Genomic DNA, 11,971 nt, shown 5'->3' on the forward strand with positions numbered 1-11,971 from the left:
AAGTGGATGGATAGAAAATAAACGATAATGCTGTCATTTTATCACTCATTTATTGATGCACTTTCAAATAAATTCAATTTCTGTATTTCATTTAATTAAGAAAATATATTTTTTCAGTGTTACATAATAATTATTCAATATTTATGCAGTTTTATAGGTATTTTTCGAATATTTTTCCATGCAACTTTAATTTTCCTGGGATGTGGCAATACATTAAAAAAAAAGAAATGTCATTAAAGTATAGCCAGTTGTGTTATTACCAGGTTAAAGAGTTTCAGAAGCGTCTTCTCTATATCTTCAATATTTGGTGATAAAATGTTACCACGACATATTAAAGGATTTAGCTTCCAAGCCTCACAATCATGTGACAACTCATCCATGTGATATCAAAACATATTAAAATAAAACATTCCTCTTTGAAAAAGCTATGATAGATTGTTGGCGAGTGTGTTTCGAGAATTTGTTTTGTTTATGCCCCTGAGAGGCTTGTTTAATCAATTTGAATCTGCGATTAACATTTGCAAAATTTTCCCTCGATTGGCCAGACCCCAAAATTGAAGAATTATCAAAAATCTGCCAAGAAGTATTGGAAAAAATTGCGCTTCTTCCCCCAGTGCTGTAAACTGTCACACAACTAGAGAGGAAGCTGTTCTACATGAATCTGTGCTCACTTTTGCCACTAAAAGTTAAATTCTCTGGCTTGAGATAGATGCTTTGTGCATGTCTGTCTGTGTGACCTTTAATCATTAAATATACATGCTATCTATCTACTCAATGAAACTGTTCAACTCAACAACGTTGGCATTTTATTCCCTCAATTGACAATATGACAAATACGACCAAGATCATTTTTTAATTTCGAAGGGATCTTAAAGTAAATATCCAAATTGTATTGTATCAATAACCATAAAATATTTCCGTTCTGAAGATTGAGACTTGTTGTCACAGCATCAGAAATGTAAAACAGCAAACATTATAGTTTTCTTTTAACATATATATTTGAGGGTTTTACTTAGATAGGTAGAATGTTAATCATGTCCACTCATTTTCCTGCACTAAGGGAAGATTTTACCTGGTGCAAAAACTAAATTCACATCATGAAATAAAATCCAAACCCTTATCATGTTGAGCTAGTGTAAACTTAGTTTAAATGAAATTAAAATGGATGTATAAGCACATGAATTTCAGAAGACGAGAGAATTTGTAAAATTGCCAGTTGACTTTATTAGGCTTCACTCAGTTGAAGAAAAACAACTTTTGTCTTTGGAACGTTTACCACTGAAGGAAAAAAACAAACAAACAAACAACAAAAAAGATCTACAAAATAAGTTGCTGGAAGGACAATATATGTAACGATTGCATTAAAATATCTTTAACAAGACAACAAAAGAAAAAAAAGGCTCAAATATTTTTGGATGCAGGGCTTTTTATCCTCTTTTGCCCTGTAGTTTACAAAAAACAAAGCTAATAATAACAAAAGAGGAACAATTTATTTACAGTGCATATATTTACATTAAGGCAATTTTGCTGGGGTGAAAGACGGTTGATCTGATACAACCCCCACTTCTACACAATCAAATAAATAGTCAGATTTACCATGATACATTACAGTGCTATATTATCTTTATGGTACCTGCAGTAAATGAACAAATACAGTTGCAGGCAAAACATTTGTCCACCTTCTATTGACTGATAACGCTGAGTCTGCCTGTTAGTCATGGTACAGAGGGGAAACTCCCAGAAACTTGACTGGAAGTTTAATTACAAACTCGTATGTTGTCAGAATGTGGGTTGAGGCGGTCTGAACCAATTGGATACCTTGCCATTTACAAATCACTGTTTCAAAGTGAGTCTATAGATTTGTTAGATTAAAACATAAAAACAGCACCGTGTTTAAAGGACTGTCTCCGTTGATCAAAGCTCAACTACGGTTGAACAAAAGGACATAAACCAGAAAAGGAGGCACTTAATAAGGCAGTGATGAGATGATACTTTGGTTAAAACAAGAAGAAAGAAGTGAAGTGCTGGATACAATCCAAGCACAGGAGGTGGATTTTGAGGATTTCTGGCTTGTGCATCAAATGCAGTCATTTCTGTTTTATCTCTGGATGACATCGGAGATAAGTAAGCTTACGTTTCTCTTTCAAAATCCATTGAAACTCAAACTGAATAATTCATCACCTAATTGCTGCTCTTTACTGATGGTCTGCCTCCCTGGTTGTCAGTCGTTCGAAGGGCTCTCCTCTAAAATTTGAAAAAAAAATCCTTCTCTCCATCTCAACCCCTCCCTAATCCTCCTGTCTTGCCGCACTACCTCCTGTCTCTCCAGAGTACGAATGCCTTCAATTTTTAATATCGGAACAGCAGTGATTTTGTGTGATGTTCACAGAAATTCCGTCCAGTAGTGATAACAATCGTCCAGTGGCGAATGAGATGCATCAGTTAAAAAGTCCCAGACAAGATAAACGACCCTAGTGCAAACCAAAGGATTTTGTAAAGATAAAAAAATAAAAAATAAAATAAAATCTGGATATTCCAGTTATATTAACAAACTATCAAAAACAAGTAAACAGAGATTTGGCTTGACTATTTTTGCAAAAAAAAAAAAAAAAGAAAAAAAAAAACTTCTTTAAGAAAATGTATCTAGTTAAAATAGAAAATAAAGATATAAAGATGTTTTGAGTGTAAGTGCTTTCATTCCAGTCACAAAACAGTCTAAAAAGAACCGGAAAAAACATCTTGGAGCTACCACTTTCTTTTAATTTTTCTTCTTTGTGTTTCCCCAAAGAAAGCAAAATGTGAATCAAGGGATCAGGAATTTGTCAGATCATTTACCCTTCTTCTTTATGTCCCACTCCATCTTGGAGGAAAGTGATCTTTAGGCTATCGTACCGTGACAGGTCACGACAGCAGCACCGAGACGAGCAGCCGACACTGCTCCGCGTCATGCGGCTACTTACATTTTAGTCACGTTGGAAATAGACTGGATGTATGTTTTTTTTTGTTTGATTTTTATGTTTTTGCACAACATGAGTCAATAGAGTGCTTGTATGGCGGCGTGTTTGTGCGCCTACACCGCTAGTTCTGGTGCCTCTTCATGTGGAGGGCAAGGTGGTCCGATCGGGAAAAGGAGCGCGAGCAGACGGCGCACTGAAAGGGTTTGGCCCCCGTGTGCTTCCGGTAGTGGCGTGTCAGCTCGTCCGAGCGAGCAAAACGCCAATCGCAGCTGTCCCATGTGCACCTGTACGGCTTCTCACCTGCAGCAGAGGGGAGGGGAGAGAGGAGACATTGCGGATCAGTGCAGTGGCCCTGTGAGAGTCTGAGTCGGCAACATCATATTATGGGTGCCGGTGGTGCTGACTCTCATTAAAATAGATGCTAAACATGGGATTTACAATGAATTTTGAATGACTCATACAGTCGGGTTAAGGAGAACCAGAAAAACTGGTTTGCGAAGCAACGCAGTCTGACACAACCATTCATCAGACACTTGATGGGAAGAACAGACTCCTGCCAAGTCGATTTATCTTATTTCTAAATCAAGCGTCGCATTCTACTTGTTACACTGAATCCCTTATTAACTATCATTCAGGTCAAATATAGTACTTATCTTTGAAAAATCAAAAACAAACAAACACCCTGTTGAGACTGAGCTCAGCTTTTGCTTTGAATAAGTAAAATAGTACTGTAAGGGGGAAACAAAATAGCAACAAACTGATAATGAGTTAGTAGCAAACCTTCATATAAAGGACTTAAGAAGGTGATTAACCTGACTAAATCATGCTTTCAGACTGAAAAATAAGACAACTAATGCAGGTATATTATATTCTGGCGTCTAAATGACACCAGAATATGGTGTAGTCTCCATGCAGTCTCCATGACTGTATGTTCCATACATTTTCACTGTTGGTCATTTGCTACGTCTTTGAGGTGTTGAGGGAAACACTAGCTTTGCATTTGTTCCACCATTTTCTGGTATTTAATAGGTCAAACAGTAAATGAATTAATTAAGAAACTCCATGGTAGATTTATTGCTAATGGAGATATTACAATTGTTAACTACAAGCAGGCAGAATCCCCTCGTTCAGTTGTTTATGATTGACATTTATTTTCTTAAAAAGACACCACCTGCACTCATCCGTAGTTAAATAAAAAATATTTAGGATTCTGCAGTGCTCAAATTAAATGTCTTTGTGTGACTCGCCTGACACCCCTGTCTAGTCACACGAACATACTCTGCATTTCTGCTGCTTAGGCGGTGGCTACGTCCCAATGTCACTTTTTTCCGATACTCCCTCACTGTTACCCCGAGTGTGGTGTGAAAACAAGAGTGACCTGTTTCCCTCAGCTATTCTCTTGACTCAACTGTGACTCCTTGAGCTCCCGCCCATGTTTGTGTCTTACGTAAGTGCCTCATTCTCAACCCTGGCTCACCTGCCAAACGTGTAACACCAGGCAGAGGCCCATGTTACTTAGCACCGGGGATACGTTGAATGACTAAATCATTATTAGAAAAATGATCGAGACTGTTCTACGGCTCATTCTATCCACACAAAAAAGCCATTAGTGTCACAAATGTGATTCTAGCATCTCTGCAGTGCTCTGTCCGAAAAGAACAAGCACTGATTAACTGAATTTGAAAATGCACACAATTCTGGCTGAACTCAATGGGAAAGGCAGAGAAAAAGAAATAAACTGGGAGGAGGGTTCAGTTCTCACAGTGCACTTACACACACATACACACACAAACAATCAGGATAATGGATGTTGATGGAGATTAGAGTGGGAACTCCCACAGGGACCCAAACGCATTAGGAATCATCTCATACAGATTACTGACAGGTGTGTGTGTGTGTGTGTGTGTGTGTGTGTGTGTGTGTGCGCGCGCGCGCGTGTACATGCTCATGTAAGTGTACATTCATGCGGCTGAATAAGAGAAGGGGAATGAGTAACAAAGATGGAAATAGTGGTGGATGGGGGATCCACAGAGGGTTTGAAGGAGGATGGCACTGAAGAGGGGGATGATAGGACAAGTGAAAGCAACAGTCAAAAAAGATAATTAAGCGAGACTGATAAATGTGAAGAGGATATGGAAATTGCTTCCCGTGTCCCTCTTTATGTGTCACATTGTCATCTTATGGTCTGAAAAGAGTACAATCAGCAGGGACAATGATGTCACATCTAATTCCTGTGTCATGTTCAAAATGCCTATGTAACACGAGCAGACCCACACCAAAGGCTTGAACTAGTACTTAAGATTCATAACTAAAGCCAATCCCGGGTCACAAAGTGGGACAAGAGTTTTCACAGCGTGTCAGTATGAGGAATGATGTTGAACTCCCGTCACAACACTCAGGTGAAAATGTGAAAAAGAGAAATGGAAAGTGAAAGAAAATAAAAGAAATAAATCTTAAGATCTTGTTTTTTTTAACTGCACGGAAATAGCTTTATTTTTTCGAGCTTGAAAGCAAAAGAAAGGAAAGGAAAAGTATCGAAAGATCTGATGGAATTTTTTTTTTAACTGCATGAAAATATCTTTTATATTTTCATTTCCAGATGAAAACTTCATGAGAAGAGAGTGTGTTTTGTTTACACATTAATTTCTGAGCAGGCACAGGGATCCTAACCAAGATTGTACCACGCGTCTAGCACCAACCACATAGTCTGGGAGTCATCCCCTGGCAGAAGTGTGTCACTTCCACCTGTTTTGATGGAATAGTATATTGGGCATGAGGATGGGAATGAGGTAGGGTACATTTACACACACATGCCAAGAACACAACACTCTGCCTAGCAACATGGTGCCACCACAGCCACAGAAATATGAGTCGAGTGGGCAGCTTCATTTTTTGGAGGATCCTGCTCAAAAAAATACAACAAAACAGCAGAATTTATCAGAGGAATGTCTTACCCGTGTGAGTCCTGAGGTGGGCTTTCAGATGAGACGACTTGGTGTAGACCTTCTTGCAACCTAATGGCCGACAGAGGTAAACACAAACGCATAGGTTAAACCAGTGTCAAATTATCTACTTGTGCCTCACGTGTAATTACGTATTTAAAGAAACTGAGGCCACGTACGCTAGAAATTAGAGTTGATGAAAAGCCGAAGCTACTTAGGAAGAAATGGAGTGGAAAACCAAAAGACAAGTCTAATGAGTATACGGGACACGCCCACGCGTTTGTACCTAGCATACATATGGAATATTGTCAGAAATTTGTCAGATAACATGCCAGTTTAAGCACAAGCATTTTTAATGAAAAGTTCATTACACCTGTTACTTTGACATTGACGTTGGTATATTCTAAGTCCAAAATAACTACTTGCGCTGATGTTCGAATAGCAAGCAAAATACAATGTTGAAATTGCCCCTGCCCTTGTGATATTTAATGGAAACTGTCAGATTTGTTATGACTTTAAAAAGCGGCGCTGGATTTCATGCGTCGCAGAGATTGAACAGCTGCGGCTGTGACTAATAAGTGCTTGTGTAAAAGAAGGGATACGATGGGCTGATCTGATTCATTCGACTTACAGAAGTTAGACATGTGCAAACATGCTACAGGAGGCTCGGCTTAAGCCAATTTTACACGCTGCCAGAGGCGACCTGGCAGTACATGTCTTACCAAGTAACTGCACATGCATAATGCTTGCGTGTTCAAGTACACGCAACTGTGAATAAGCTCATTTTAGATAAATATTTTCAGCAATACAAGCAAGTCTGCAAATGCGAGTGGAGGTGGGGGGCAGAGGTAGGGGAGTTAAAGGATGATGTTTAAAGTCAACCAAGCAGGTACAACCCACACCTGAATAGACTTAAAATGACTAACAAGCCTATTTAACACAAGCACACCTCTGCTCAGAGGTTCATTCCAGAACAATGTTAGTGATGACTTTTGAAACCAAAACAATCTGTGATGGCTCCTGGCTCAAAGAGCCAGAACCATTTCGAGGCATGATCACAAATGCAGTGTAGTTTTAGACTCATTTAAATCTATAGGTGGGACGGCATGGTGGAGCAGTAGTTAACGCTTCTGCCTCACAGCACGAGGGACCCTGGTTGCAGGGGGACCTTTCTGTGTGGAGTTTACATGTTCTGCCTGCGTGTCTGCATGAGTTCTTCAGTTTCCTCCCACAGTCCAAAAACATGCGGCAGGCTGAATGGAAAAAATTCGGAGTGTGAATGAAAGAGTGTATGGTTGTTTGTCTATGTGGCCCTATGATTGACTGGCGACCAGTTCAGAGTGTACCCCGCCTCTCACCCGATGGCAGCTGGGATAGGCTCAAGTATCCCCCACGACCCTGAGCGTGATAAGAGGTGGAAAATTAAAGGATGGATCAAAATTTAAAGGTCTGTTCTCTGCTAAGTGCCAGGTATATCTTCCTTTATAACCCATCTGCCTGGAAAGGCTATACTAGACATGAGTGTCTCGAAATGAGGCTGGTTCGACAACGATGACCTTTTGCGAGACACCGGTTATCCAACTAACAGTAGCACCGTGTAAAAATAAACACAGTGACAAGCTTGTGCAGTCTGTGCGTATTTTTGTGCTAACCTGGATAATCACAGTGGTGGATCCGTCGTTTCTCCAGGTCGGGGTTGTTCCTCCGGTTGTAGCGGACAGGCACTGTGGTCTGAGCTTGGGTCGTGGCAGATGTTGATGCAGGGGCATGGGGAAGAGGGGTTGTTTGGCCTGGGACTGGTGCGGGACCAGAAGTGAGCGGAAGGGCTAAGCTGTCCGGTCCCAGTCCAGGGCCAAGTCCGGAGTTGCTGCCTGCCAGCTTGGAGGCAATGGTGGCAGCATAGGAGGGAGGAGGGGACATAGTATGGAGTAGCTCCTTTTGCCTGTCGGGGCTGCCGGGCTCCGAGTTCGGTGGAGAGGGCGGCAGGTAGGGCATCTGTTGTTGCTGGAGGAAATGGGGGTGTGCCTGAGGATGAGGATGTGCGTATGACCTGCCACCCATGCCACAGTACGCAGGCTTTACAGTCTGCTCTTGTTGAGAATTGTGGAAGGGTGTGTGCATTGAGGAAGTGTGTTGTATCTGCTGCTGCTGATGATGATGATGGTGAGATTCGATACCACTGCCATGGTGATGGTCCAAGCCAGAGTTTAGGAGCTGAAAAAGTGAGCTGCTGTTGTGATGTTGAGGGAGAGAATGCTGCTCAAATTGTGGAGACATTTTCTGTTTGACAAAGATTTCTGGCAATGAATCGCCACCGTGACTTGCTCCGGACTGATTAAAAGCACTGGTGAAATCTGGTAACCCTGTTAATGTCATGTTTACAGCTGAGGTTTCCATGGCAATGTTGTCTGGGGCATGCCCAGAGGTGGTGTGGCCACTTGTGGGGGTAGTGTTGGGGCAGTGTGGCTGCAAGGTAGCAGAGAAGCACGAAGGAGCGGATTCTGTCTTGACCTGGATGAGATCTGTGTGGTTCTGGTGCTGAGGGGGCCGCGCCTGCTGACAAAGGTCCATCCTCAGGTACGCAATATCGGGAAGATAAAGATTCATGTTGAGGGTATAGGGAGCCCCGTTGTGATCATCCCCAAAGAATTGATCAATCCCAGACTTGAGCTGGTTGTCGGGGTTCGGAAGAGGCTGAGGCGACAGATACCTGTCCATTTCACACTTTGCCTATGGATTTGAAAAACACACACACACACACACAAAAGTTCACATGAGCAGCTAGTAAAAGCACACGATCAGATGATCTACCATTAAACTGCTCCGAGTTGCTTTTTCGAGAAGACGAGATTTGATAGGACAGTCATCACTAAAACATTTATCAAGTAGTCATCAATAGGCGGCTGCCACATTCCCTCTCTGCCTGCAAGGCTGAACTCAGAAACCTGCCAGGCGATAGTGGAGGATCAGGCCATATTGTGGTGGCAATAAAATCTCATGCGAGAAGGGGAATTTCGCAGCTCTGCATTTATAAACATATAAATAAATTCAAGACGGCAACTTTATAAGACCCCGCTGATATTGAGGAGGCGGTGCTATTCGATAAATGTAGCTGCTTTTTCCGGTATAAAAAAAAATATTTTAAAAAGTTGGTGAAGCCCTGCAGCAGAGGATGAAACAGCAACATGAAAGGGAATGGGGAAACACCCATGCCTCCCTGTCCGCAGCACCACCACCAGCAGCAGCAGCAGCACCAACAGCAGCAGCAGCAGTAGCAGCAGCCTGAGGAAAGGGGCTGCTATTTCTGGGGCTCCTGATCCGACCAGCTGTTGGACAGACCTCTTCTGCACAAGTCAGTGAGGGACAGAGTTAACGGGACCTCTCTGACCGAGTGTGGAGTCAGTTGTTGTCGGCGCGGAGGGGGAAAAGGGACGCCAAGAGGAGAGCCAACAACTGGTGGCCAACTGGCTCCGCGGAAAACACGCGGTGAATGCGATTCCGAGGCGGAGCGGGTCGGATCTAAGTTGCTTATTAAAAAAAAATGCTGCAAAGCGCACCGGAGATCGGCGTCACGTAGATCAGCTCGATTGATATTTTAAGGCCAGCAAGAGAGTGTAGGGAGGGGGACAGCTTGGGCACCACAAGCAGTCTGCCACGCCCATTCAATGAAACACATCGATCCATCACTAATGTGTAAAGTATAATCGGGAGGTTACCTGCGTGTAGTCGTTTTGCCCAGCTTTGTCCAATTCTACGCTCTTGCAGTCCAAGCCGAACAACGCCGAATCCTCCAAGGGGAATCCTACGGTCGATGGAGCTTTCTGCAGCGGATAGAAGGGATCCTCCTGCCCGCCACCGCCTCCACCGCCGCTCATTGCGAGTGTCGCGGCCATGAAAAAGCTCCGAAAAAAAAACAATAACAAAAAACAACAACACAAAAAAACACCCGGTTTTGACGTGACGATGTAAACGAGAGGATGCTACGAGCGGACCTGGGGAAGGGAGTGGAGCCGATGAGGCGTGTGTCGGGAGGTTCTTTGCTACATCTCCGTCCACTTGTCTCACCTCCTCACCGGCCCACCATCAGTTTTCTCCGTAGGGCGGAGCAGCCCAGTGTAAATACAGCTCACGCGCCTCCCACCGACCCTTTAAAAAGGCTTTGATCATCCATTCATTCAATGGCCACCGCCCTACGTTCACGTCTAAATATACGAGTACGCCGACGAGGTAGCAATCCTGACCCCCCTCCCACCCCAACCCACTGTTGTCGTTCACCCCTCAGCCGTTGTTAATTTAACTCTTGTGAGATATTTAATAATAAATAAGTAAAGTTAATCGTTATTTATTCTTTTCATAGGTAAGGAACGTCTCGTAACGCCTCTGACAATGACCGGAGCTCCTTGAAGCAGCATCGCGACTCAAGGTCCCTAAAATAGCTAGCAGGGGATAACAAATGTGAATATCTTCTATGAAAATAGGACAAATACCAACAAAGTGCTGTAAAATACCGAACTGTAGTACATAAGCAATGTGTACACAACTTCAAATAACTAATTTAATGAATTAAATTGTAGACAGTAGCCAAAGTGTCCTGAAAAACACGAGAGTAAAGCTGTGGCCGTACCTGTTTCCTGTTGCTAGTTAAACCATTAACCTTACAACGCAGTTTCTACAATAAAACATTAAAAGTGTTTAGAAAAATGGCAACAAGATATACATATATTTATTTTCAGATTTTGTGAAAAGGTGTTACGTTGTACTCAAATCTGGAATATACTTGTGTCAGTGCCTGGACTGTTGGTTAAGGGAGTCATGTAACATGTTTTAATAAATAAAAATAAAATGCTAATCTTGGTAGCCGCCTACACCTGGGTGGCAAAGCCAAGTGTAGTCTGTTTGGGAATCTCTGGGGGCTTTATACCACTTTATGGGGTACAAAATACAGAAGAAACAAATTTCATACATAATAACAATTATGTGGTTTTAAAATAAAATGGGGCCAAATCACACATTTTGAATAATTTAAAATTGTAACTATAAGTCCTGGTGCCTAGGTTGTCCCCTTTAGGTTAGGTGTGACTAAAGGCACCAGCAGAAAAAAACTATGATTGTCTTTTACACACTACAAGTGGAAATAAATTTGTCATGCCTGGGATTTTTATTTGAATGTTATGTAGACAAGATAAAAAAACAGTTTTTTTTTTAATTATTCTTTATAAATGATTCCATTACAGCAGGAAAATTAAAAATAAATGGGTGTGAGATTCCGATGTAACATGTTTCCTCTGATAACAAACCACCTCAGTATATTACATCTACAAGCAGTAGATAACACAGGTGGAAATAGGCGTGGCCTTCACAAGATTCAGCTCCATTACAGGAACAAATACACATCCCTATATAGGTTTAGTGATGACAGTATGCAGAAGGAATAGGCAAAACCTTTATCTAAATGTGTTCTACTGCTCAAAATGTGATAAATTAGTTTTCTTTATGGAATTTCATAGAGCTTGGGGATTTTTTTAAGCACTTAAGGCTCTGACACATATTAATCAATTAGAGGATATGGTTGTTATTGTATAATGTATATTATAAGATTAAAAAGACTGGATACGTATCTCAGGAGTTCCAAACAGCTGTTATGTACATATTGTAACTTTCTCATGTTATCACATTAGAATACAAAGCTACAAGATATTGTTACTTAAATAAATATATAGCCTGTTGTTCCTGTTGAGTTTCAACTGTAATAATATTAAAGATAATATATCAGTTTTAATAAGTTTGGTATTTTGCTGGGTTGTCTTGTCAACATCACAAGACCAGTTAAAATAGTAATGGCGTTTGAACTATTGGTTTTAAAATCACTTGTTTCAAACAGCTGAGAAAAAATGTAGACAGAATGAAATGTAACATCATAAACTGCAGCAGTAAAGTTCTCCGGCCAAGTTAATGTGACACCAATAAGAACGTGGCTCTAAAATGATAAAGGTATGCAGACTATGTCTATATTTAAAGCTTACAGAGTCTCAGCTTGTGCAAATCAAAGGCTAAAGTTCCAGTATCTTTGTT

At 41.4% G+C, this 11,971-nt stretch overlaps 1 protein-coding gene across 1 annotated transcript; it reads right to left on the minus strand.

Annotated features, from left to right (window-relative positions):
• Nucleotides 1–1,200: 1,200 nt before the first annotated feature.
• Nucleotides 1,201–10,108, minus strand: klf5a (Kruppel like factor 5a). The gene is made up of 4 exons (XM_086171817.1): nucleotides 9,616–10,108; nucleotides 7,552–8,629; nucleotides 5,912–5,971; nucleotides 1,201–3,257 (listed from the first exon to the last, which is right to left on the minus strand). Exons 1-4 carry the CDS (start codon nucleotides 9,790–9,792, stop codon nucleotides 3,079–3,081), a joined length of 1,494 nt encoding a protein of 497 aa, XP_086027943.1. The 5' UTR covers nucleotides 9,793–10,108; the 3' UTR covers nucleotides 1,201–3,078.
• Nucleotides 10,109–11,971: the final 1,863 nt, after the last annotated feature.

Source organism: Fistularia commersonii, chromosome 2 (genome assembly GCF_037954325.1).
Source record: "Fistularia commersonii isolate RoL2024-O1a breed Wild chromosome 2, RoL_Fcom_v1.0, whole genome shotgun sequence".
NCBI lineage: Eukaryota > Metazoa > Chordata > Actinopteri > Syngnathiformes > Fistulariidae > Fistularia > Fistularia commersonii.

Excerpts from the sequence above, each read along its gene's own strand:
- klf5a (XM_086171817.1), bottom strand. The coding sequence starts at position 9,792 with ATGGCCGCGACACTCGCAATGAGCGGCGGTGGAGGCGGTGGCGGGCAG. Across the intron at positions 5,972-7,551 it reads CCACCACTGTGATTATCCAG|GTTGCAAGAAGGTCTACACC; the intron begins GTTAGCACAAAA and ends GTCGGCCATTAG. Across the intron at positions 3,258-5,911 it reads CCACCTCAGGACTCACACGG|GTGAGAAGCCGTACAGGTGC; the intron begins GTAAGACATTCC and ends CCTCTGCTGCAG.